The sequence below is a fragment of the Mus caroli genome, unplaced genomic scaffold (genome assembly GCF_978045245.1).
Source record: "Mus caroli unplaced genomic scaffold, Mus_caroli_1 scaffold_4, whole genome shotgun sequence".
In the NCBI taxonomy this organism is placed as follows: domain Eukaryota; kingdom Metazoa; phylum Chordata; class Mammalia; order Rodentia; family Muridae; genus Mus; species Mus caroli.
In genome coordinates, this window is record NW_028227259.1 from 101,209,430 (window position 1) to 101,236,708 (window position 27,279).

A 27,279-nucleotide genomic window follows, 5' to 3' on the forward strand; every position below is an offset into this window, starting at 1 on the left:
GCTCTCTGAACACCCCCCCAACACACACACACATCTCCCTAAAGTCTCTCACTGCCCTAAAACTCCCATAGTTGGCTAGACTGGCTTGCCAGGGAGCACCAGGGGATATTCCTTGTTTTCCCAGCACTGAGGCTACAAAGCCTGTGCAAACGTGTAGCCTTTCACACGGGTTCTGAGCAGGGTAGCGACCCAGCCCCCTCCTAGCCATGTCCCAGCCACATTATCCCAGTTTCACTACCTCAGGGTCCCAGAGCTTTTCATCTAAAGCAGCTAGCAGCTTGTCCTTTGTATGGCTCTTTCTCATGGTTCAGTCCTGCCTTCTCCTTAAGGAGGTCTTTACTGACTGCCGGAGGTGTAGGCTTGGATTTATGCACCCATTTTCCCTCCTGTGAGTTTTCCAGCACATTAGAAATGTTTGAGTACTGACACTGAGTGCAAACTCCTGAAAATAGACATTTGTTTGTTAACGGTAGTAAGAAAATGCAAGCGACTGAATTCTGAGCTAAAAGTACCTCCCTATAGTGACTGAATTGTCATGATATTCTTTTCTATATATACCAGTTGCCACTCTTGGAGCAGTCATTTTGGTTACACATGTGCACAGAGCTAGGAAACAGAGAGTAAGGACGATGAGATATGATAAGTAGGGATGGTTGGCCAGCCACAACACTGGAGCAGGCCTGCAGTCAAGGATTCTACAAGTTCATCAAGTACCACGTGTGCAGGGCATCTCGGAGGCCTGTCCTGTAGGCTGGGTCCATCAGGTGAGTTGTAGGGTGTGGTGCTGCAGAGCGGCAGAGATGTTAGGCCAGCACAGCATTGTTGATTCCCTCACGTCTGCTGGGTTCCTCATTCTGATAGCGAGTTTGAAGGACCTGGGTTGCTACTCAGTTCCTGAGCTGTCATAGAAAGAGTTCAGCTATGCGTGTACTAGGTTGGACCATAGAAGACATCAGAGTTTGTAGCTGAAGGCAAGACAGGACAGTACACTACACACAGGGTGGAACGTCTCAGAGCCAATAAAAGATTTCTGATAGGTAGCTAGCCATATAATGGAGGTTCCGAGTTACTCTGTGAGGGGTAAAGAAGGGAGTGAATGAATGGTCTTGATGTCTGCTGGCTGGAGGACCTGGTGATGAAGATATCCTAAAAGGGTGCTGATACCCTTAGGAATTCCTGCCTTCGAGTACTGGTAGGATGCATAGTCTCGGGAAATAAGCATAAGAGATGTTAGACTGGAATTTCCCATGAAGATGTCAGCTAAACAGACGAATGTCAGCCAGAACTCCTGCTGTCTGAGGCACATAGCTTGCAGTTTAGAACTGGCTCGGCTGTAGAGGGAGAGACACGAGGACAGGGCTGTGGGGACTCCCTAGTCTAAGGCACAAGGACAGGGCTGTGGAGACTCCCTAGTGTAAGGCACGAGGACAGGGCTGTGGGGACTCCCTAGTCTGATGGTGGAGGAGTGTGCGCTACAGAGTTGTCAGAACTTGACAGTGTGGACTTCGCAGACAAGGAAATAACTCCAGAGCGGCCATGTCGGAGACCTTTGCATGAGGAACGTAAACAGTTCCTATACCATTAGCTAGTTAGTTTTCACGACTACATATTGTACTTCAGTCCTCAGTAACTGTTTGACAAAACATCTTAGTCATAAGGAGAGGAAGAGGTAAGTGTTTGTAATTTGGGTCAATACAAATTGATTCTCACCTCTGGAAACATTCCGTTCAGTAGGGCAGGGTACTAGGAAGGTAGCATATTTTCAGGTAAACTAAGGCGTCTTAAAGATGTGCTAGTCATGTGCTAGTCACTTCATCAAGTGCCTTGATAGTGCCTGTGCCCGAGTTGGTCCTTAGCTTTGATCAGTCTGTGTGGGAGAGATCCACACTATCTTAAAGCATCAGTTTCTAGAAAGCAAAGTGCAGAAACAAAACACACGGGCACGCAGGCAGGTGGGTATTAGTAAAGAGAGAACAAACTCGGGGTTGAAATGAAGAAGTTTACTTGGCGAGTGGAGTGGAGAAGACTGTCAGTGCCCTTGTCCTATTGAGGGCCTGTATGATGCTGTGGACGCAGTTTCTTTGTCCTAAGGGTCTGTACCACATGTCCAGAGGACAAGTGTGTTGGTCTGCATTTCAGGACATGGCCAGAGACTAATAACTGTGCTCCTCCCTGGACGGACATGGCTGGCCACGTGTTCAGTTTAAGAAGAGGCTGAATTATTGAATACTGTAATGATTTCTCTTTGAACTTTTAGGTTCTCCTGAAAAGAAAACGACGGAACATTCTCCAAATCAAAAATCTATCACTGCAAACCCTACCAAAAATGGAGGCTCAAGTCTACTATGTAAAGATCAGCGAGCCGGAAAGAAAACCTCCGAGAATCCCATAATTAGGGGTCAAGTGCAAAAGGGACATGATGATTCTGAAAGTGATTTCGAATCAGACCCCCCTTCTCCTAAGAGCAGTGAAGAAGAACAAGAGGATGAAGACGCACAGGGAGAACATGGGGACTTTAATGATGACGACACTGAGCCGGAGAACCTGGGTCACAGGCCTCTGCTGATGGACTCTGAAGATGAGGAAGAGGACGACAAACACAGCTCTGATTCAGAATGTGAACAGGCAAAGACCAAGAGAGGAGACGCGAGCTCCCTGCACAGGGACAAACCCGGCGTGGTCCCAGACACAGCCCTCTTGACCCCGGCCTGCTCGCCTGCTGATGCGCTGACTCCCAGTCAGGAGTTCGACGTGTTTGGTGCTGTTCCCTTCTTTGCAGTGCCTGCTCCGCAGCGCCTGCAGCACAGAGGGGATGGGAAGAACCTGTCCCAGCATACTTTTCCAGAGCAGGAGGACTTTGACGTGTTCACAAAGGCACCCTTCAACAAGAAGGTCAGTGTACAGGACTGGCCCGCGGTGGGGCCAGATGCCCGTCCTCTGCCTGCACGGCCCAGAAGTGTAGATATATTTGGCTCCACTCCCTTCCAGCCGTTCTCCGTGTCAGCCAGTAAAAGTGAAAGCAAGGAGGATGTTTTTGGGCTCGTGCCCTTTGAGGAAATAACTGGGAGTCAGCAGCAGCAGAAAGTCAAGCAGCGCAGCTTGCAGAAACTCTCCTCTCGCCAGAGGCGCACAAAGCAGGATGTGTCCAAAAGCAATGGGAAGCGCCATCACGGCACCCCTACCAGCGCCAAGAAGCCTCTGAAGCCCCCCTACCGCACGCCCGAGAGGGCCCGCCGACACAAGAAGGTGGGCCGCAGAGACTCCCAGAGCAGCAATGAGTTCTTAACCATTTCTGATTCCAAGGAGAACATCAGCGTCGCGCTGACAGATGGCAAAGACAGGGCCAGTGTCCTGCCATCTGACGAGAGTCTGCTGGACCCTTTCGGTGCCAAGCCCTTTCATCCTCCAGACTTGTGGCACCAGCCCCATCAAGGCCTAAGCGACATCTGTGTTGATCACACCACCATTTTGCCTGGGAGGCCACGACAGAATTCAGTACACGGGTCCTTCCACAGCGCAGATACATTGAGAATGGATGACTTCGGTGCTGTGCCCTTTACAGAACTCGTGGTGCAAAGCGTCACTCCACAACAGTCCCAACCGGTCGAACTAGACCCCTTTGGTGCTGCTCCATTTCCTTCTAAACAGTAGAAACTTCAGGTGGACTCAGCAATAACTCCTGTTTCAAAAGAGTATGAATAGTCTTAGGAATCTGGAAGAAAAAGTATTTGTATAGTTGTTTATATCATACACTCTCACAGGTTAATCAGGATAGGTGATTTTTAAATAAACCAAATGGAATTGTTTGTACAGGGTAGTAAGTGGATGCCTTCTTCAAGCAGGAGGAGGCCTAAATCAAAAGTTCCAAGGGCTTTTGCTACTGACAGCTAGCTCAGAGGTTCCCTTGAGCTCCCTGGGAAAGCTGCTGTGTAGCCGATGAGGGACAGGAAGGCTTATCACTTCAGATATCAACATGTCACCTAGGTGCACACCCCAGATGCAGCATTTGGGGCCAGGCTGAATGAATGTTTCCACCCATGAGGAAACAGCCTAGAGTGTGCTCTTCATACACTGTTTTGTAAGGTAGAGCCAGAAGAAACTGACTATCGTGCCTAAAAATACTGTTTCATTTAAAAAACAAAACAAAAACAAAACAAGTGCCATTAATAATGGACTCTTCAATGATAAGTATAAGAAATAATGTATATATTAACTCACTTTAGCCCTTCTATGGTGTATAGCTCAAAACATGTATATGATAATATATATGCAGTTTTTAATTTGTCAAAAATAAATTTTTACAATGTGGAATGCCTAGAACAAAAATAAAAAGAGAAATATCTGGCATTTGAAAAAAATGTAAAAGAATGATACGTAAAAAAGAAAAGCAACATTTGGTACGTCAGAAATACTTTGTCTTTGAATGGGAATTTGCCAAAACCTTTATCATCATGTCCCTACTGAAGTACATTGATAGAAAGGGGGGGGGGCAGGTTATATAGAAATTTAATTTCAGAACCAATGTAGCTAAAACTTTAATTTTTAAAGAAGTTTACAATGTAAAATCATGTTGCATTTACTGACCTACTTTCTGCCAGCCCCACCCTCGTCCAGCACTGGGGAGTCCTGGGCTGCAGTTCCTTCAGGGTGCTCCGACAGTGACAGACTCTGCATTGACAGCCAGGACCCTCAGTGGATGGAAGAACTGGGTGGTGGGACTAGGAGCTTAATTCTGCTACCTGACTGCATCAGTAGTGAAAAGAACTAAGCTACCAAATTGCCTTTTAAAAAAAATACCACCAGTCATAATAAGAAACTTGAAATTTTATAGTTGTGGTTAGTGATAGCGGTTACACATCAGTTAATGTGAATGTACTATCCCTGCTTCCTGTGTCTGTCATAAGTTATGATTAGCTGTCTTTACAGATGAGCATTTGAAGTTTCTAGGTCAACAGCTATTGCTATTGATTGCTATATTTTAAGTTAACTATCTTTGCCCCCAATTAGTGTACCTTAATGAGTAACCTTATTAAAACCTCTTAACTTTAGTGCCCCAGAGGGTAAATCATTTGCCTACTTTCAGAGTTCGGAACTTGGAAAGAAGCAAAATACATAACCAAGGCATGGTCCTTTTATATCTCTTGTCTCCTCCTCTGTGAACTCAATGGGGATAGTGTGGACAGGAGCAGGCCACACCATGCCACGCAGAACCGGGCTGCACCACTTACTGTCCTGTGCCAAAGGCAGAGCCTATGTTTGCACCTTTTTTTTCTGGTTCTCAGGTTAATTAATCTAACTAACGCAAATGGCAGTAGACCCTTTAAGCTACAAAGCAGATTCAGTAATGCTTTCTTTTTAAAGTAGTGATGAACTGATGTGGTCTTCTGCATTGTGAATATGAAATCAGAGTTCCACTTGCCTTTCAATGCACTGAATATTTTAAGGCGACTCACTGACAAAACCCCTCCAGCTTACTCTGGACAAATTCTTAGGAAACAACTCTGCTACAGCTCAAAATGTTTACATTGCCTCGGACAGCCCAGCAGGCGACGCTCCTCTTGGGACCCGCTCATTGGACCGATGACTTAATTGGCGGTCCAATGGGTAGCTCCTTTGCATTGCTGTTAGAGGCATCTTCTCAAGATGAGGAGACTCCATTTAAATTTCAGTCTCAGCAGCCACTGTCACCCTGTACAGCTGAGCCTTAGGTAGCTAATTCCCTCACAAGAACTTGGCTCCCATGCACAGGAGAGCACTTACCAGCACCCAACACTCACTGAACAGCTGGCCCAGTTCTGGCTTAACGAATGTCATTTGGGTGTGCCCTGTGCTTCTAAGTATGCAAAGCAGTTCCAACTAAACCTGTTAGACTTGAACATCAAAGGGAAGTCACGTGAGGGGCCCCGAGTTGTCAGCTAGAAGCTTTAGCAGTGCTCACTGACTCTGAATCTGCCTAAAAAGTGGACCCTTCTGAACCCACTGTGAACACGTCAATAAAAGGTCAGTGTCGCCAGAGAATCTTTTAGGGCATTGAAGAAATGGATCTACTACAGCACAGAGGTTGCTCAGTCTGCAGCTGGAGAAAAGGTCTGCTCCAAGCAGGGTGAGAATGGAACTGACTAGAATATTAAGCACTGAGTGCTCCTCCCCTGGGCTGTGTGTCCTGGGCAGTTAGGAAATCTCTTGGCTCTCAGATCTGTGCACTTTGCAGTCAGTCCTACCCTGTTTAACAGGAACTGACTACTCTCATCTTCCTGATGGAAAATACTAAGGTGGAGCCCACTCTGCCACACCTCTCCATTCAGTCATCCAGGTCTGGGTACTTCACTAAAGCACTGTTAGAAGGTGCACATGTGTTAATATCACTACTTACGGGAAGTTTGGGTATATTTGTTTAATACCTGTAGAGTGCACAGTGAACTCTGTTATTTTTAAGCAAAACTAGTCATCAATTTACATCCAGTTTCTGAACTGATGGTCTACTGTGAGATGATGTGTCTACTGAGAGAATAGCAAATGATTGTTGGAAAAAAAAATCTACTCGGTGTTGTTTTCTACTAAGATAAAAAGACACTTGCACACCAGGCTCTCTGTTATGGAATTAATGTGAATTTAAAAAGGCAATCATTGTTTCTTTTAAGAGCATTCATGTCTAGTGAGGGAGTTTACAAAAGCCACTAAAAGGAAGACATAGATGAAAATACAGAGGGCTAGGTCTAGTTTAGGTTTTTAGTCTTTTTAGTTTTTTGCTTTTTTTTTTTTTAATTTTTAAGATTCACATTACTACTTTCAAGAGAACTGATTTCCTTACTATGTTCTTTTTGTGACTGAAAGGTCATCCTATTAATAGAAGGAGTAGTAGCCACTTGTTCTTTCTTTTGCGGTGCTGGGAACTGAACCCAGGGCCTCGCACACGCTAGGCAAGCGCTTTAGGGCTGAGCCACACCTCCAGCCTGGAAGATCCCCTTTAATTGCTGGCAAACAGCTTTAAGTGCACTTTCTTTGATTACACTTCATGCTTTTTTTAAACTTGAATTTTCTGAAGCCTCTTATGTACCACTAAGCAAATAACTTTAATCTTTAAATGTACCGGGTTTATGTCCTTAGTTATGTTTCTAATTGTTACAAAACATAATTTCTAAAGTAACTTAAGCCCTCAAATGTAGCTGGGAGACGTTAGAAATAGAATTCAGTTGCTTCCCCTGTACCCAGAAAAGCACTAATTTTATTACCTTATTGCCTTTATATTGCTTAGTCTTGAATTCTGTTCACTATTTTGTTTGAGATTTAAAGTTATTTTCTTACTGTATTTATCATACCTACTGTTTTAATAATCAGCCTTCTTTAAATGCAATAAATCCCAAATGGGTGGCTTATTCTTTATAATCAATGCCTTTGGAGTTTTTATTTTTATTATTTGTATCATTAAACGTTTCATGACAAACTTCTGTTCAGTTCTTCCACCCTCATCATGGATTCTGTCTCAGTTCTGTGCTCTGTTCTCGGAGAGTTCATGGGCTAGGATTTAAGAAAATGCACTTGACCTGAATTTTCTGCAACAAGAATACTTCATAACACATGTGTCACAAATTTACCAATGTCGTGCTTGTGAGGCCAGAACACGGAGCTTAGCCTTTTCAATTACGCCTCTGCCACAGGTTTTAATTTGTACCTTGTTTTTTTGATTTTGCTTTTTTTTTAATTTAAAAGACTGTTAGCATTATTTTAATTGATTTAAGTATTTTAAGTATATAAAAGAGGCTTTGGCATATTAAAGAAATGGACTATGTATAAGATTGATGCTCTAACTTCGGTGACAGAGTTGCATTCTCAGCTTAGAATGCAGTACTCCACAATCTGGAATCTGATTGGTAGCTTGTACACTTTCTCAGTTGTGAGCAGGTTCATTTTGTTTGGTATGAGTGGACTTCGGTTTTGAAGCAGTAACCAATGCAAAGCAGTCACTTAGATCTGAGTTCGAGGCCAGCCTGGTCTACAAAGTGAGTTCCAGAACAGCCAGGGCTACACAGAGAAACCCTGTCTCGAACCAACCAACCAAACAAACAAAAAACCACACACACACAAAACAAAAACAAACAAACAAAAAACCAGTCTCTGCAAGGAGGAACATACATTATTTGAGATGTTTATTTTGAATAATTCCTTTCTAGGAAAGGCTGGCTCAAGCAACACAGGCAGCATAGCTAATACTGCTGCTGAAGCCATGATCTCTTAGAACTCTTGTGTATTAAGAAAGCACATAGGCCCGGCACAACTGGGAATACCTGCATGCTGGGCAGTCGCTTGATACCTCACTGGAGGGGCAGGATGAGGGCCTCTCAAGAGGGCCCTACTGCTGCTCCTCTCTTCACAGAAAACATTTTGAAGGGTAAGTTTCAGTTCTAAACCATTCTTCTCATCCCACAAGACCACATTTCTTAGTTGACCATAAACAGTTGGTGTGACAACACATAGAGGAGACCGCTCTACCCCTTCCCTAACAGCCAAGCAGCCTCACACTGGTAGGTGAAGTTGGAAGAAAGGTGGCTGTTTGGGGACTCAGACTTTCTCAGCAAGTGGCGGGAATCTGGAAGTGCAGGCAGGTCTTGCCCCTTTGGCATTTAATACAGGGCAGGGAGTGAAGAGTTGTACAGCTCTGCATTCTTCAAGCACAATGTCACAATGGACACTGCCCAGTGGGATTACAGCTGTGACAGTCCCTGACACATCATTTGATGCTAACATGCGATTTCAGGCTGTAATGTATCACAAAGAAGGCAGGCAGCACACATTTAGTAAACCATATTTATTTACATAAGCACACTGGGCCATGCAGCTACTTGGCTGCACTTAGTGCCACAAAGATGAACAACGTCTTGCTATTGGAGAAGTGGCTCCAAAGAGGAAGATGCTTGTTTATTAAGTGAGTTAACTGTGTCTCTACAAATTGTTATAATTTAAAACAGTCACACATCATAGTTAAAAACAGTACTTTTAAAGTCTTAGCTTTTCTAGTATGTGAGACTAGTTTTTTTTTTAATACTGTAGCTGGAAATACAATTTTCAACTTATTTTAATAGACTAATAAAAACAAAACGAAATATACATTATTACAAAGCTCAGATTTTAAAGCAATTGTCAAATATTCTTTAATGTGAATAAATTTTTTATCAGTAGTGCTATGCACACAGTAGATGGTCAATAAATGCTGACATACAGAAGTGTTTAGAGATGACAGCAATCCACAGTCCTTCCTTTATAATAAATACATTATAAGGATAGATGAGAACAATAGTTTTTTGTTTTTTACAATACTGAACATTTCAGAGAACATGGAATAACTGTCCCTCCAGTTAGACTTAGGTCTTGAATTTAAAGAACAGTTGATTGAGAACAAAGTATATTCTTTTTATGTGTGTTATACATTCACCAGTTATTACAGAATTCATGTACAAAAAGAAGCCAGGCATTTTAGGACTTAAAGTAAAACTTATATGGCTGGGCGTGGTGGCACACACCTTTAATCCCAGCATTTGGAAGGGAGAGGCAGGTGGCTCTCTATGACTACAAGGCCAGCCTGGTCTATATAGCAAGTTCTAGGACTACAGAGTGGGACCCTGTCTGGAAAAAAAAAAAAAAAAAGTAAAAGGCTCAATATTTTTTTTAGAAGAATTCATAATAAAAATGGTTCTACATCTAAAATTACTGAATTTTACTCTCAGTTTTTACTTAATAACTATTTAGTATATTTCTTCTGGCCAAAATGACAAAATGTGTATTCAAGAACAACACTGGCCAATCAAGGATATTTTCTGAAAAAAATATATCCTACTTTTGTTATATCCGGGTCATCTAAAATTGAGCATATGAGCTGAATTTGTAACCCTAAGGTACAACAGCCGCTTGCAAACAGTGTTCCATCGTAACAATGGCAATGAGGTGGTGTCCTTTACAGCGCTCATTGGGAGAAATTCCTGCTAACATTCCAGCATGGGAAATGTAAGTTCCAAAACCACTAGCCTAGAAAGCAGTCCTCTGCAGAGGCATATCTACTTTCCTAATACTGCATATACAAAATGCATTTGGGAATAAACATCAATGACAAGAAAAAAATTTATGATACATGAGTTAATTCCATTTTAAAAAAAATATAGCAGTATTTAAAACAGCTTGTCAACTTCTTAGGAAACTGAGGTGGTGCTCTGGTTCTAGTGGACAACAGAAGGTTTCATGAATACCGTGAATGATTTTACTGACGCATTTAGAAAAGAATAAGGTTCACACTATCTGACAGGGCAGGGAGATCTACTACTGAGTTTAAATAAGACCAATGCTTCAGCTCTCCACTGTCCATGGTGTCTATGCATACTTCTTAAGTTGTCAGTGACACGTTGGTACAGTGTAAGCAGGACTGGAGCCGAGGTGAATGGCCTCACCGTGATCCGATGAGCCGTCTGCATGCTCTATGGCTGACGGTCCATTTGACGGTCAAGAAAGGGCCACCCAGATCACATGGCCTTCAAAGTAGCACCCATACAGTTTTGAACCCATGGAACTTAGGACTACAGAATTAGAGATGAAAGTTCTTTGGGAAAACTGGGATAAAATTCAGTGTCAAGAATCCAATTATAATATGGAATTGAATAAATGGGGCAAAATTAGTTGGCTGAGGACTGGGCTATCAGACAGAGTGCTACTCAGGCATGGCCTCGTCTCCCATCTAAGATTCTTTTTTAAAAACAGTAGTGCACGTTTGTTTCTCTTCTCACCACCTTTCTTAAAGGCAGAATTAAGGTTTTTGTTACCAAACATAAAAACAAACAAAAAACCAAAAAAACGTCACAGCAAAAACAAAACAAAGCCCTAAATGTTCCTAAGGAGAGGAGAACCTGGCTAAGGGCAGTAAGTCAGGTGCCCATTTCTCACAGACTGCACAAGGGGGGAGGGGGAGGGGAGGAGACCTGTGACGACTCAGCTGTGCTGCTTAGCTTAGAACAACATAGGATGTAGCAACCCTGGCTCAGAAGAGGCACTTAAATGTGATCACTTAGTGATAATGTCCCCTCCGAGAGTCTTCACGCAGGATATGCCTCCCTTGCTCACGGACAGGAAATTTTCCTAACGAATGAAGTTGGTCTTACACACCTTAGAGTCGTTTCATAAACTGCTGCTACTCAAAACGTTCTCGACTCATTTAAGTTTCACTGCGAACCATCGTTGCAAGGGTCAATCTCAGTTCTTACTACAGATCCAAGTATATTTTTCCATTTTTATAAAGCACTGTGACTCATCAAATAAGAAAAAGTTAAAAAAAAAAAAGGAACCTTAGAAAAAATGGGGTCTAAACTTCCCCACTGTATATTGCTGAATGACTGGATTCACCAGGGGCCATACCTGGAGTCACAGGTGGGAAACATAGTCAGGGCAAGGCTTGCTGTGTCTGTACTGCATGACATACACTGTGGACTGATGCCACCAATACAGCATCACTACTGCAAGGACATGCCAGATCTGGTGGCTTGATCCGAGGTAGTTCAGTTGTCCTGGAAGGGAGACCAGAAAGAATGGCTGATGGTATTGTTTCAGAATTAAAACAGCTGATGGTAGTTTCAGTATTAAAAGAAAAACACACGTCGACCGCTGGTCAGATGGACTATAGCTTAATCCAGATACAAGTAGTTTTAGGACAATAGACTCATATTTAAGGTTTTATTCATTTCTTAAGCATGCAAGTTAATTTCAGAAATGCTGCTCCCAACTGTTTCTAGATGACATCAGCCATGTTTGGGTAGTCTAGCCTTAGACCTCAACTTTATGTTTTGATGTTAACTTGTGTGGGCCAATGAGATAACTCGGCAGGTAAAGCCCCTGCTATCGAGCCTGATGGACCCCGCTAGCCCTCACGTCCGTGGGGACTGGAGTAAGAGGGAGCCCGCAGAGGGGATCCTGACCCGAGTGTTGTCCTCTGACTGATGCTATGACAACCCCCCTTCACAGCCCATGGGTGCACACATGCAAGCACACACACAGTAAATGTGAAAAACATTTAATGTAAGGTTTAGTTTCAGCAATTTGGTCCTTTGTCTTCCATGTCTCAACGCAGGGAAGTACTGTATGAGAGACAAGAGGCACTGGTGGTCCAGACCAGCATGGCTTAGGTGTCACTCTGCCTGCTGGAGCACATGCATCTTCTGCTTGCTAGGTGAACCTGCTGGCTGTTACACGGGGAAGGACCATTGATCATTAATATAGGGCAGCTTCCTTATGTCCCGGTCAACAACGAGACTAACTAGCACAACTGCCGGCACTCCCTTTAGTCCTGCTATGGTGGCGTGCTGTAAACACCCCTCTAGCAGTGGTGGTAGGAAGATCAAAGCCAGATTGGGAGCCTTGACCTACTGCGTAGGATTGTGTGTGGCACAATCCTCTTACCCGTAGGATACGTTCCTAGATACCACCCTGGAGTGATTTCCTTCAGGCATCAGAAATCACAGATAAAACTCTAATGTACGTGTAGAACAGTGACTCTGAACCTGTCCTCTTGTAACTGCCCTTGTGTCTTTGCTTCCTGCATTTCTTGCTGTATGTTTCTGCATATGAATTTACTATATAAGAACAAGTGGGTGTGGACAGAAGAACATGGTAGCTAATGATACTGCCCCATGATAAAAAGAACAGGGGTCAAATCCCATGATCCTTGGAGTCTGATGAGCATTGTCACAAGCTCATAACCAAATAATAGTGTCAACCCCAGCCCCTGAACCCAAATCATTCTGTGACACAGAGGCCTGGGACTCACAGGAGAGCAGTCCTCTTGTCAAAAGCCCCCTGAAATTTATAGATTAGGAATGCTAGGAATGGAAAAATCATTCCATAATTAATAATATTGGGAAGTATTTTGATTCTCAGAAGCATTAGTTCAAATGTATTTTTAGCAGAGAGCTATAAAATCGTGATGAACAGGGGCCTACCTGGAAAGTACCGTTCCGGGACCTTGGAAATGTAGAACAGGAAAGCAAGAAGAGCGATCACGTACATCACAATTACTCGGGGTGCGAAGTCCTGGAAAACAAAGCGGGTGTTTTTTAGGCTTCCCCAGTATTGCTGACACCTACTGGAGGTCAGTGGTGGGACTCCAAGGTTGCTGCGTCTCAATTATCCTGCTGATGGTCTCCATAGTAATGGCCTCTGATCCTTACTCCACAGGAATGGTCCACAGCAATGAAGGGCAGTGTCAGCCTGAGAGTCTGGCTAGAGCTGAGACTGCCTACCTCCTCTACACAGTGATTATAGAGCGCATGTAATGAGAGCTGAGTCAGCAGAGATTAAAGACAGATCTCAACAGTCCTGTCTGTGCCAGGCAGGCACAGCTACAGTAGCTTTCCACACTCCAGATAAACGCCCTGAACCACGGGAAGCTCGCTGTCTCCCTGCGCATGCGCAGGCCTAGAGGTCTTCCCAACTATGGTGAAAGCCAGTGAGCTGAAACACACACACTGTTCCCAATTCTCATTACATACCCGATTTACCAATAATTTACATAAGAAATAAAGACACCTCTTTCCTCCTTTTCAAGTATGTGAGAATGATCCTGGCCGTCTCCAACTCATGAGTCTCGGATTTCTAATCATCTGAGAACCTACCTTCAACCACCAGTTAGGCCTAACCCTTCCGGAAATCTCATCTTTACGAGGGGCAGCTTTCCTCTTCCCATCTTTAAAAAACGAGAGCTTTTCAGTGAATTTCTTCGAAGTTTCCTTTTTGCTTCTTTGCTAGGGTGATTGGTGACCTTATTAGAATTCTGATTTTAAGAACCACTGTCTTTGTTCTCCAGGTTTCTATGTTAAGTCTTGTGAAAATAGTATTCAAATTTTCCTAAAATACATCAGCTAAAAAGTTCTTTTTCATTATAACTTAGCATAATTTACCACCTCTAAAATTAATCACTTCTGTATCAGTTGCCAGTCATCCGTTTCTGTTAGAATTAAAGTACAGGTGGCAGCTTCTCATTCTATTATCTTACTCTTGGAGGCCTAAGATGGCTAGAGAAATGGTGTCTCACACGGAGCAGGACGGCTCATCACAGCTGTGTTTCCTTCCTGGTCTTTTGACAAGAGGACTGCTCTCCTGTGAATCCCAGGCCTCTGTGTCACTGTCACAGAACTGCCTTTCTTGTCACTGGTTCCCCTATGCCGCTGAGCCTCACACAGTGACAGCAAGCCCACTGACAGCCCTCCCTCTCCCAACTTAGTCTCCTGGAGTGACAGCGGCAAAGTCTGCAGATGTCCAGAGGAAGGGCTCTGTGACAGCCACCACACCAGTGAGCTTTCCTGGGTACTCACCAACACCCAACAGTTTCACGGTTTCTCTCTAGCACACACTGAGGGCCCTTTTTACAAGAAACAAATTTCTGTGACCCACAGGAAGATGGAGCCCTTCTGGAGTTCCTCCTGTCATCTATCGCCTGTCCACAGGACCTGAGTAATATCAATAGCTTTTCTTTTACTTCTCAATCTATTCTACTTGGAGGGTTGAACAGACTCCCTCAGTTCCAGCTACCAATATACTACTGTTAACTATTAATCCCCTGTCTCCAACTCTAGCCTCACTTCAAACCCTAGGTCTACTTTTATTTACATCCCTTATGTATCTACAACTGGAAATTCCTCCTCAGCTCCTCATCCCTCACCCTAAAAAGAAACCAGGAGCTCCCACTTCTGTAACCTGTGGTCCATTATAATCACTAGCCCAGCAGACAAACTGCAACCTCAGAAGTGGTCCCCGAACCAATGTGTGCTCACACACTGGCAGAAGAGGAATGTTATTTCATTCAGCGACTCATCAGTAGCAAGGGCTACCTTACGATTTGGAACGGTATGCTTATTTATAGAGCTGTAGAAACTATGTCTGTCTATGCAACTAAAGGCGCTCTCCTGAAGGATTCAGAGCTACCCACATGGCCCGATTACAGCGCTTTAACCAAGGAATGAAAATGAAGGACAAAAAAATAAAGAAAAATTCTGACCACTCTCAACCTACCTGTACAATAGGAGCACTGACTCCTCCGTTGAGCCAAACCCAGTGAAGAGTAGGGATCACTCCATATCCCGAAACAGAGCAGAAGATGATGGGGCGGAGCCTCTGCCACTGCTGTGTGAGGTAGCTGGGGTGGATCTGTGCGAAGAAGACTGCCAGGATCATGGCAAGCACGGTGATCAGGTACACTTGACGCCAGTACTAGAGTGAAAGGGACACAGCGATCTGGGTGTCTCCATTAGGTATTTTGGGGGCTAGTGATTGGCCATAATATCCAAGCCACAACCCCATCCCTTTTAAAGAGTGTCTGTCGTACACAAATGTTAACTTTATGAAAAGTTTCTTAGGATGACAAACCAAAATTGAAAGGAAACTGGTAAAAGGCCACACTTACTCCACCGTACAAAAGCATTCTTTCAGTACCTGTTGCATGCTTGGCACAGGCAAAATGTTGTAGGAACAAGGTTGCCTATGGCATGGCCTCTCTTGGTAACTGTGCTCAGACTGTGGGAGGGGCAGTCTTGAGAACATGATGATAATGTAATGATAACACTGTGACCAAGTCACAAACAGAATGTTGTAGAGCCACTGAAGCTAGACCAGCAAATGTCACACGAGCTCGCTGAAGGTGCTCTCACACGGGAGACAACATCTATGCTGGTGAGGCATGCAGATGCAACTGGGGAAGGAGCAGAAAGGGCAGCGTGGCTTGGGGAAAGGCTGGAAGATGTGACTAAGATGCCACACTGCCACACTTGGGGCTGCTAAGGAACACGGCATAGACCCAGAACCCCAGAATGTGGCTACTGAGGCAAGGGTTCAGATGCCAGTACAGAGGAGAGATGGCAGGAAGCAGGAGAGATGGGGCTTGGATGGAGTGTGGATGTATGTGTATGTGTGTACACACATACACATACATACATACACACACACACACACACACACACTGGGATGGAGTGTGGATGTATGTTTGTACACACACACACACATATACACTCTGGGATGGAGTGTGAATGTATGTTTGTACACACACATACACTCTGGGATGGAGTGTGGATCTATGTTTGTACACACACACAGGGATAGAGTGTGGATGTATGTTTGTACACACACACAGGGATAGAGTGTGGATGTATGTTTGTACACACACACACATATCAGATTTAAGGAACAATTTGATATAACAGAAAGTCTTAATAGCTGACTCTTGGAGAGAAGGCAGCTGAGGAAGGTTCAACCCTTTCTAGCCTGAGGAGCCACATAAATGGCTTCCACTAAAGAGCTCAATGATGGTCTAAGTTTTCGGAGGATAAGGGAAGCCTGGAAGAATGGTCATTCAGACAAAGAGTTTAGATCCAGTGAAGTATATGTGAGCAGTTATGAAGTACTTAGTCCCTAGCTGAACAGTGGATAGGGGTTTAGGCTCAAAAGTCAGCTCCACAAAGTGCAAGCATCTTTACCTAGGCTCCCAGGCTGTGGGCTGCCCAGGTCTAGAAATACCTGTCAGATCGTTCGTCTTGTGTGAACCCAAATGTTCCATCTGAATCAAGGGTCCAGTTTTAGGCTCATTCTCAAAGTGGTTTATGTCCCTTGAAAGGCAGGAGCCACTACAGGAACTACATGCTGGGAGCCACAGATGCCTGGGAGAAGGCAGGAATTTCTCTTCTATGTAATAGTGGACTATTAACGCCATAGTTTTCTTCTCTTTTTCTAGGTTTATTTTTTATTTTTTTATAAAATAAGTTTCTTATTTTGATACTTAGGAGGAGGTAAACAGCAAATGTAAGTGCAGTGTAAAACGCAGTTTCGGTAGGACTGCACATCAACCTTCTCCACAGCTTGTCTCCTTCCATGCCGTTCCTTTAAAGATGCACAGAGTCACACAGAGAATGCGTCCCTTTTACTTCTGGGTACACACGATCAGTTTACGAGTAAAATCCAGTTGATGTTCACAGTAATTACATATGTATTTAATAATAAGCTATTTCATAATGTAACTAGGTCTGAGAATCACATACACAGTTAATAATGGCCCTCACATATTCAAGCCTAAGACTGTTTTCTTTGGTAGTTCAATTTTTTTCCCAAACTTTATGTGTATGGGTGTTTTGCTGGCATGTATGTCTGTAGACCACGTGCACACCTGATGCCACAGAGGCCAGAAGAGATACTGAGGCTACAGAGTGCTGCAAGCTGACACGTGGGTGCTGGGAATCAAACCTGGGTCCTCTGGAAGACTTTTACAAACTAGTTTTATTGTTTGGTTCTTCTACTGGATATTTTCTTTATTTACATTTTAAATGTTATCCCCTTTCCTGGTTTCCCCTCCGAAAATCCCCTACCTGCTCCCTCTTCCCCCTGCTCACCAACCCACCCACTTCCTGGCCCTGGCATTCCCCTACACTGGGGCATCGAGCTTTCACAGGACCATGGGCCTCTCCTTCCACTGATGACTGACTAGGCCATCCTCTGCTACATATGTGGCTGGAGCCATGGGTACTCTTTGGTTGGTGGTTTAGTCCCTGGGAGCTCTGGGGGTACTGGCTAGTTCACATTGTTGTTCCTCCTATGGGGCTGCAAACCCCTTCAGCTCCTTGGGTCCTTTCTCTAACTCCTGCATTGAGGACCCTGTGCTCCAATGGTTGGCTGTGAGCATCCACCTCTGTATTTGTGAGGTACTGGCCGAGCTTCTCAGGAGACAGCTATATCAGGCTCCTGTCAGCAAGCACTTGTTGGCATCCACAATAGTGTCTGGGTTTGGTGTCTGTCTATGGGATGGATCCCCAGGTGGGGCAGTTACTGGATGGCCTTTCCTTCAGACCCTGGATCTCCTCCCATGGGAGCTCCAACAGTGAGAGGTTCCTAACTAGTTTTATAAACTGGGCGGCAGTGGACGCACTGCACAGGGAGGGAAGCTGGAGCAGGACACACGGACACACTCTGCTCATTGGGGAAGAATGACAACTCCAAGCAGATGTGCTGCTCCTGGGACAGAGGCATAGTGTGGGCTCAGGACAAGGTGCAGTGAGAGAGGAGCCAAAATCAAAGTGTGCAGCACTCGGGCGGGGCTGGCAGACACTCTCTTTCACTGTTTTGAGACAGGGATTTGTTGTGTAGCTTAGCCTGGCCTGGGAGTTGAGGACCTGTGCCTCTCTGTCCTGAGTTACACAATTACAGAAATGCGCTGCTATGGTCTGCATGTTGTATCACCATACGTATAGTCATAGTTTCCATCAGAAAATTAAAAAAACAACAACAACAACAAAAAAACAAAACAACAACAACAACAACAACAACAAAAAACTATGGACCCACAGTAGATGTGAGAGAGCAAGAAATCTTCTGAAAATTAAGTTTGTCATTCCCCCATCCCGTTCATTTGTGTCCATAGATTTAAACCAGTGTAAGAAGCCCCAAATCCTATCAGAAGATAGAGTGTGAAAGTTCTAAGCACTTACATTATTGCAGTAAAATGCATAAAATACTCCTGAGACATAGCAGCCCAGTATTCCAATAGAAATTCCTGCATAATCCAATGCCATCCATCTCCGACAAGTTTTTTCTGACCGATGACAGGAAAAAAGATGATAGCCCACCGAGCAAAGCATGCAGACCTACAAAAGGAAAAGCAGGCCATAAGAACGAAGGGTGAAAACGGAGAGCTGAGCAATCCATGGATGGTGCTCAGGCTACGGCTTAGACCCCCACAGGACCTACAAGTCGGGGACAATTCCTCGCAATGCACCCACCATAGAGCAAACCGTCACTGATGCCAGCTTCATGAGTTCACCAGTAAAGTGGGGACCACAATCACCAAAGACTTACAAATTATAGTTACTTTAAAACACAGAACTGTAAATAAATAGCAAAAATTGGGAAAATAATATATAATGCAAATATTTTTAAGTGCAAATATTTCTAAAATACCTCCTACGGTTACTGTGATCCATGAATGAGTTTACTTTTATACCCATCATTAAATCATACATCTCTTAGGAGAGATCAAAGGATACAGAATTGTACACTGTAAAATGCAAGCCCCGATCATTTAATCTATTCCTTAGAGGTGACTATTGATAGCATATTACATGTCCCTGTAACGTGTTCCAAGGACCTGTAATATACACATCTATGAACACATGATAAATACTTCTAAGTTAATCAAATTGACTTATTGTAATTAATGTACTTTCCTGTTATCATTGTGAGACAATGTCTCAATATGAGCTATGATTGGTCTGAAACTCACTACATAAACAAGGCTGGCCTTGAACTCAGAGACCTCCTTCCTCTGTGTCAGAGGTGCTGGCTTAAAGGTTTGTGCCAATATTCTGGGTTTTTTGTTTTTTTTTTTTCCAGATCGTATAAATCTTTCACATTTTAGAGTATGGGCCACCACACCTGGCTACAACTTGTTTTTGTTTGTTTGTTTGTTTGTTTGTTTGTTTTAACTTAAAGACTACAGGTTACTTCAAAGTTCTAAGTAAATATGGCTTCATTATATCCATGAAAAATAAAATGTGTATGTTTTCCAAATGGACAGCAAAGCTACTCAGGTAGTTGCTCTGAGGACTTGTAACTGCGATCAGTCACTTGTAACTGTTGTGTGTCACACAATGCAAGAGATATAAAGAGGAGACTTCTACTCTCTAAGAGATTTTTTTTTTTTTGAGAAAGCCTGTTATAGAACTTCTGTAGAAGTCAGTGTAGACTGTAGAAAAGCAAGGAAAGATGGTATTGGCTGTGTGGTGCATGTGGTGGAGCTGCAGGTGCGCCTGGCAGAAGGGAAAACATCATAGAAGGGAGGGCTGCCACTTGAGCTGTGCCAACATTCAGCCAGAGTTCATAGGGCACTTTGGGGGAGGGGTCCACAAAGACAAGCCATATAATGAAAAGTATGAAACCAATAAAGAACGAAGTGCATAATTAAAGCAACTACACAACAAGGTGCTCTAACTTTGCAACTATGGCCCAGGTACAAAGCTTCTGACGACATGGGGATCACCTTTACAGAGTTGTAGACTAGACAAGCACAGCCCTGGGGAACAACGCTGAGCCTACCAAGTCAGTGACACTCGAGTGGAGAAAACAGGACCTGTGAGGCAGGCCCAACTGACCGACGTATTCTGAGCAGCTGGCTGCTAGAGGAGACATGGGCATCCAGCTGTTTGTTATTAAGCAAGCCTAACCAGCTTGAGGAGACTGGGTGTCCACGCTCGGTAATACCACCAAGAGTTAGTTTATCTGCTGAGACAGCCTTTTGACTATAAAGCCACCACAGGTGGCTGGCCCAGCCACATGTCCACCTCCGATGTGTTTTCTCGTTATCCCTGAGCTGACATGCACAAGCCTAGAGCGCACTGTGGTGGAACTTCTCACCCTGAGAATGACCTCAGTACCTCACAGAATGACGGAAGAGGTAGCAGCAAGGGAGGCAGCAAAATGACCCCAGCTTGGAAGCAGCCAGTGGCCAGGAAGATGGATGACGTGAGGCAGCCATCTGTGCACAATGCCTATTAGAACTGCCATGACAAGGCTACCCGTGGGAGTGGGATTTCAGGTGACTTTTTCTTTCCTTCATAAACTTTGATCTGCTTGACTGTAGACATGAGTATATAGTAACTGACAGTAATTATAAAAATCAGTAATAAATTTGACCTCATTGTGAAGAGAGGCATCTGAGGAAGAAAAGCTACAGTATCAAAAGGAAAAGAAAATTATCCCAATAAAGCAGTTCATTATTTTAAAAGGTGAATCTACATTTTCTGTTTGAAGAGGTTAAGAATCCCTTGAGAGAGAAGGATTTTGGCTAGTATGTTATGTTTCCGATCCAGTAGAAAGCATCCTATGGTGTGCTTCACTATCCAAGTGGGAAGATAATTACAGGGTACCTCCATGTACACCAGCACATTGGCAGGATACCAGAGTGCGCCATGACCTGGCCCGTGCCAGCTGCCTGCTCTCCTTCCTCTCCTGCTGTTCCGGGACTCAGATGGAAGATGAATACCCCTGTGTGTGGAAAGCGCTAAGTTGTCTGCTGCTGCTGGCCCTTGCATAGCATTTCCCCCGCTGAATGCTCCAGTTTACTTTTCTGCCCTCCTACAGATGTGACTTGATCTCACTGGCGTGCTTATTCTATTCAACCTTACACATTACTACGGCATGGGGCATGGAAGTGCACAGGGACACTAAATAAGCAGCTGTCACACTAAAGTTGAAATTACTAAAAAGAAAATTTAAGATGTTTCTAATATGTTTCTTAGTCCTTTAGGACCCAAGTTTGAAGCAAAATGACAAAGTCTGAAATCTAAGATGTAATAAAACCACTATGTGGTGAATTCCTAGGCTCTCCTCTCCAAGTGCAGAGCACTGGCCTGAGTCTGTCAGGAGCAAGCGTGATGTTGCCTTTTCTTCTCATTTCCACATGGCTCTGTACGCCAAGTTCTTGTAAACCATCAAAATGTCAATGGGCTATGGCCTGTATTTATCTCCTGTTTTTAAATGGTCTATTTGAACATTTCAACTCAGCTGGTGTAACAGTGCTCAAAAGTTACAGGAGTAACCAACCACTATCCGACTGGATGAAGTCCCACTACATGCCATGGACCCCACACCCAACACTGCCTGGGAGGACAAAAACCTAGGACTAGATAGGCCATGGACCTACCTAGTGTGGAAAAGCAAATGTGACTGTTCTGCTAAGAGAATGCAGCACTATAGTAAGTCCTAATGACGCTCTGCTACACGCATAGGTCCATGTCTTGCTCGACCATCATCAGAAGAGCTTCCTCTAAAAATAAATAGACCAAACGCAGGGACCCACAGCCGGACAATGTGTGGAGAGTGAGAGAGCTTGGAATGCCAGTTCTAAGTGGGATGTTGCTATCAAATCTTCCTCATGGTTCTGGGAACTCTGCAGAAGAGGAGGTGGTAGGAATGTCAGAGCCAGGGGACAGATGACACCTAAGGAAAGAGTGCATTCCAGACACAACAGGACTGATACACAAATGAACTCACACAGACTGGGTTGCTATGCCCAGGGCCTGAACAGGCCTAAGCAGATGAGGTGCCAATACTGAGAAGCTATCTCCAATGGATAACCATTAACAAAGTAAACACTGTTCCTCTCCAGTGGAGTCACACCGGGTATACCAACCTAAAGGCAGCCCCTTGCCCAGCAAGAGATGGCCAACACAAAATGAACTTAAGAAATTTCTGAGATTATATATATATGTGTGTGTGTGTATATATATACATATATATACACACCCACACATATAAAACTTAATGATTTTTTTTAAAATATTTATTTATTATATGTAAGTACACTGTAGCTGTCTTCAGACACTCCAGAAGAGGACATCAGATTTTGTTACAGATGGTTGTGAGACAACATGTGGTTGCTGGGATTTGAACTCAGGACCTTTGGAAGAGCAATCGGCACTCTTAACCGCTGAGCCATCTCACCAGCCCCCAAAATTGACTTTTAATAATGATTCTCTTGAAGACTGAATTTTTTTTTTAAAACTTAATGATTTTTTTAGGGCATTTTTTTAACCTTATTTGTCTTTGGCTTATATATTATGGTTTCTGATTTTGTGTCTTTATGGGCTTTCCATGAATGTGTGCCTCTATGTGTGTGTGTGTGTGTTTCTCTTGCTTTTTGTTCCTCTCCGTTTCTTCTGTTCATCTCTGGTTTGTTTGTTTATCTGTCTGTTTTCTAAAGAGAGAAAAGGAAGGCATAGAGTTGGATGGGTGGGAAGGTGGGAAGGATCTGGAGGTGGTGGGGATAGGGGATATGGCAGTCAGAATATATTGTAGGAGCAAAAGTCTAATTTCAGTAACAAAAAAAAATGGTCTGTTTGAAAATTATCCAATGTTAAAGATATTTCTATAGATCCTTGGAAAAGTACAAGTGTAACATAACAAAAGTTAAAGACAATTAAAAATGTGATCAATTTGAAACCAAGCAACTGCAAGGGACCTGAGGAAACCAACTCTGAAGCATTAGACCAACGGCAGCAAGGTCGGGCAGTGAGAGAGAGAATGGCAGTGTGGAGACAGGAGATGCGAGGCCCACGTATATTTAAACATCAGAAAGAAGCAGTCCTTCCAAGCAGGTTCTCAGTAAACACTTCTGCCAGATAACAGAGTACAGTCAGACTCATCCTAGTGTTCAGCTTACAGCCAAGATGTCTACAGAGATTAGAAAGCAAGGGATGGCCACGCCAGCCTATAAGCCTGGCATTTCATGAAGTGGGAAGCGAAGGAGAATTCAAGTTCAAGGCCAGCCTGGGCTACACAATGGGGCTCTGCCTCAGCCTGGGGTGGAGTGGAGTCATAGTCCCCACCATCTGCTGTAATAACAACTCCGAGATACACGACAGCAGCAGCTTCTGTGGGCTTCCGCTATGAAAGCAGCTATAAGCTGCCCCATGTGCCCTCTGGAGGGCTGCTCAAAGCAGTGGATCTGAAGATCCCTGTGCAAGCATTCCTGACAAAGGTTCTCTTCACCCCAAATGGTCTGCGGAACCACTCACCTGGAAGCAGAAAAGACAAATGGAGCAAATCACGAAGTCTTCTCTGGATGCGCTGGCGGAAGGCAGCACGGATGTCATGTCATATATCCCCAGGGTGAAGAAGAGAAAGAAACCCAGCAAATGACTCCAGATGTTTACAGTCTCATTAGACAGGATAAACAAACTACAAAGAAAACAAACACACAGCTCAGATCCCCTGTGGCTCAGTGGTTAGGGACTAGGGGAGGTGCTTAGCCTCCACCCTCTCTGCCTTTCTAACACTGGATGTCCGGCTTCTATTTTCTCCCATTGGCACTAATCCTGGGAGTGACCACTAGGTTCAACCCTCACTCCTCTCACTACTTCTTTCCTCCGACTGCATCACTGTTGAAAGCAGAGTCCTTGCTCAGACCCCTCCCTTTCTCCAGAAATGAAGCACGTGTGCACACACTGGCAGTTAGCTAGCAAACTGTCAGGGGCAGTAACCAAGACCCTGCTCATGCAAGGTGAGGCATCAACATAAAATACCTTGTAAGCATTTGTTAAATACACGTACAAAGTTCAGTGCATTTAGGAGAGACAGAATACACACAAAGGAACCCGCTAGAGAGGTCCTGAAGACAGGCAGGCATGCCAGAGCAATTTTGCTAGGCAGGTTCTGAAACCAGTTTCGGCTTCAGGTGGCATGAGCTTGCTCAGCTTCAGGTGGCATGAGCTTGCCCCTTTTCGGAGCAACAGGAGATTCCTTTGTATTTGGGTACTATCTGTCCTCTTAAAATGTCCTGGCAGCACAGGCTGGCAGAGTCTCTATTATTTACACCAGGAATCGGTTTCTTTATCCATAAAGAAAAGGTGTTGCGAGGTGCTCCTGCTTGCTTCCAACTCTTTCGCAATTCTGGGAAATGGTTCTTCGTTTTTCTATAAGGTGATATCATGACTGAAGATTTAAATACTCCTGCACATCTCTAGCAAAGCCAAATCTTTAGTTAAACGAACACCTTGGCTGTTAACAAATCAGTTTTCTTTTCGGGGGAGGCAGGGTAAGGTTTAATTATTCTTATTTCCTGCCTGTGGGTGTTTCACCTGTATTGTCTGTCTGTTTGTGTATCACATGTGTGCCCAGTACCTGCAGAAGCTAGAAGACATCAGGTCCCTTGGAACTGGAGTTATAGACAGTCGTGAGCTGCCATGTAGGTGCTGGAAATTGAAGGCAAGTCCTCTGGGAGGGCAGCCAAAGCTCTTAAGCACTGAACAATCCCCCCAAGCCCAAGCCCTGAATCAGAAGTTGTGAAGAACAGGAATGTACAACTAGCTGTTTGCAGCAGTCCCTTCAGGTCTCACGGCCTTATCTTTATGAGGGCAAAACATGGTGAAGTCTCGATGATCAAGAATAAAGAATATTGTGTATCTGGAGACACAGACTTTATCATGCCAACATCAATATAAAGGCTCTCTGAAATTGGGGGAGGAACTAACAGAATGCTCCAGAAGCATCTAATTACAGGGCTGCTTTGGCAAGCAGCGCTACATTCTGCCTGTTGCCTCAGCACTCATTGGATGGAACCCAGTATAACCTGATTAACTAAACATACTCTATCCATGTTCCTTCCCAGGAACAGAGGCAGGTAGAATGGACATATAAAACCTCTCTTCATGTGTAAAATCTGTCTGTGAGACTCTTGGAAGTTAGAAGAAGAGAGGCTAAAGGTCCAACTTGGATAAAATCAACATTGTAGGAAGACTATCCCTACAAAAGACAAAGTATTACTGTCAGAAAAGCTGGGCACTCGTAAATTTTGTTTATCTTCAAAATCAACAGGTTAACTCTTGCTCAAATTTCTGAAGCAGTTGAGAAGCATGTTTTTGAACCTGCATCTGACTCAACAACCCAAGATCTAACGTTTTATATGTCCTGGTTTCAACTCCTTCAGATTTGGACTCAAGACATCAGAATGCAGAGGAGCACTGCTAGGTGGGTACAATATTCACAGCAGTCCACTTATGGCCTGTCTCCTCCATCCCCATAGCAGGGCCTAGCTCTGATCTCTTAATTATGTACCAGAAGCACTGGGGAGATAAAGCAGTAATTTAAACTCAAATTGTGACATTCACTTGGTCATCCATTCAAACAAGGCCACAAAAATACTTTCAAGGCAGTACAAAAAGAAATGGGATGGGGAAAGACCGTGCTGGAGAGATCAATAAACGCACACGTGGCTGCTAGTTAAGCAATTCAACAGCCCACACTGTGGGAAGCAGAGATGGCCACTCTAGTGACCTGGAGGGCTGCACCATGCTTCCAATAGAGCAAAAACTTCAGTGCATACAGTGAGTTCTGACAGAAGACTACCCTGAAAACCAAAGCTATTTTTCAAATTTTCTTTTTAAACAGAAGCTTCTGGGACGCTCATTTTAAAGCTCTAAATCAACAAACCCATGTTGTTTGGAGGCTTCTAAGGTGTTCTGTTGGTCTGGCTGTCCCCTTTCAGCGTTCTTTGCTACAGGGTTTCTCCTACACAGCACTTTCCACAATTACTATTATGTAATAGTGTAATTATCCCTTTAGTGTCTGCCACTCAGGCTAGACCTTAGCAGCTTCATGGGAACAAGGACCATGCCTGCCTTCTGCAACTGGTATAGTGCCTACCAGCTAGCAGAGCCTCAATGCTCAATTTGGTAGATGACTGAATGAACCAGGGCTTCCCACATACATATGCACAACAATGTGGACCTGTCTGCTATTGCATGGACATTCAGCTGGCCAACACTTCTGAATCCCCACAGAGCTGCCCTAGAAACACAGCTCAGGTGTACAAAGCAAATAAGGTTCGGCCTTTGTCAGTGGGGAAGATTCCAACCCATATCCCCAGTGATTACCAAATGGAAAAAAGGATGTAAAAGCGCTTTATAAACAGCAAAGGGCCAATGGAGAAGGGAACGATGACCACTGTAAGTATCATTGTTATTTCGCGGATCAAGGGCCCGCGGAGGAGAGAGAGCAGAAAAAAAGATAAAGGGCCCAGAGATGAGGAATTGATGCGCACAGAGAATAACGGAGAAAGATGGGGAGAGCAGACAAAAAGCGTGAGAGGAGAGGATGCGCCGCAGGGAGCAGCCACTGTACCTTTTGATACACAGTCTGGAAGGAAGGTAGGCCCGGTAGCCGTCGGTGATGTAGGGGTTGTCTTTGAGGGACACCGGGATCTGTTCATAGGTGTAGAGGCGGATGCCGCGGGGCACCAGGACCGGCCAGTACTGGTAGCTGCCCAGCTCGATGTAGTGCGCACTCTTCAGCAGCTTCTGATGCATGGTTCCCAGGCGCCGGCCCGGCCCCGCCTCCCCGGGGAGGGGGCTTCGCCGCTGGCGCCCCCGCCCCGGAGCCGCCGCCGCTGAGCCAGGAGCTTCGGCCCGCGTCTGCCCAGGCCGGGCTCCGCTACACACCTCCGCCGCTTCAGCTCTGGACGGCCGCCGGCGTCGCAGCCTGCTCTGACGTCAGCGCGCCGAAAGGCCCCGCCCTCTCCACGCCCCTGGCCTTGGCGGCCCGCCCTTCCTTCGGGCTTCACCAACAGGACCCGCCTATCGACCCGCCCTTTACCCGGCTGGAGAGCCCCCTAGTTCCTCCTTCGCCAGCCAGTCAACCTCTGGCCCCGCCCTACTGGGTGTCTCGCCCCTAGCCAAGCCCTCTTAGCCGGTCCACCACTAGTCCCGCCCTTCTACCCGGGCC

At 44.6% G+C, this 27,279-nt stretch overlaps 2 protein-coding genes across 6 annotated transcripts in view; one reads left to right on the forward strand and one right to left on the reverse strand.

Moving 5' to 3' along the window:
* Positions 1–7,386, forward strand: part of Bmp2k (BMP2 inducible kinase) — a 98,213-nt gene extending 90,827 nt beyond the window's left edge. For all 4 annotated transcript variants that reach the window (XM_021164002.2, XM_085836888.1, XM_085836890.1 and 1 more), the window contains one exon: positions 2,258–7,386. In XM_021164002.2, coding sequence (XP_021019661.1) covers positions 2,258–3,651 — 1,394 coding nt within the window. In that variant the 3' untranslated portion in view covers positions 3,652–7,386. The remainder of the gene's footprint in view (positions 1–2,257) is intronic.
* Paqr3 (progestin and adipoQ receptor family member 3) lies at positions 1,986–27,020 on the reverse strand. 2 transcript variants are annotated; one of them, XM_021164004.3, is made up of 7 exons: positions 26,680–27,020; positions 23,577–23,739; positions 18,495–18,650; positions 15,040–15,237; positions 12,972–13,062; positions 11,395–11,543; positions 1,986–3,679 (listed from the first exon to the last, which is right to left on the reverse strand). In XM_021164004.3, the coding sequence occupies exons 1-6, from the start codon at positions 26,862–26,864 to the stop codon at positions 11,401–11,403; spliced, it is 936 nt and encodes a 311-aa protein (XP_021019663.1). In that variant the 5' UTR covers positions 26,865–27,020; the 3' UTR covers positions 1,986–3,679; positions 11,395–11,400. The 2 variants fall into 2 exon arrangements, with proteins under 2 accessions (XP_021019663.1, XP_021019662.1); XM_021164003.3 differs by lacking the exon at positions 1,986–3,679 and having other exon boundaries at positions 8,792–11,543.
* Positions 27,021–27,279: the final 259 nt, after the last annotated feature.

What these genes read in the sequence shown, in the direction of transcription:
- Paqr3 (XM_021164004.3), bottom strand. Translation starts at nt 26,864, where the DNA reads ATGCATCAGAAGCTGCTGAAGAGTGCGCACTACATCGAGCTGGGCAGC. An exon ending in TCAGTGCTCCTATTGTACAG is followed by an intron (nt 13,063 to 15,039) that starts GTAGGTTGAGAG and finishes TTTGTTTTCCAG; the next exon opens with GACTTCGCACCCCGAGTAAT. An exon ending in CCCGGAACGGTACTTTCCAG is followed by an intron (nt 11,544 to 12,971) that starts GTAGGCCCCTGT and finishes TCTCCCTTCCAG; the next exon opens with GACAACTGAACTACCTCGGA.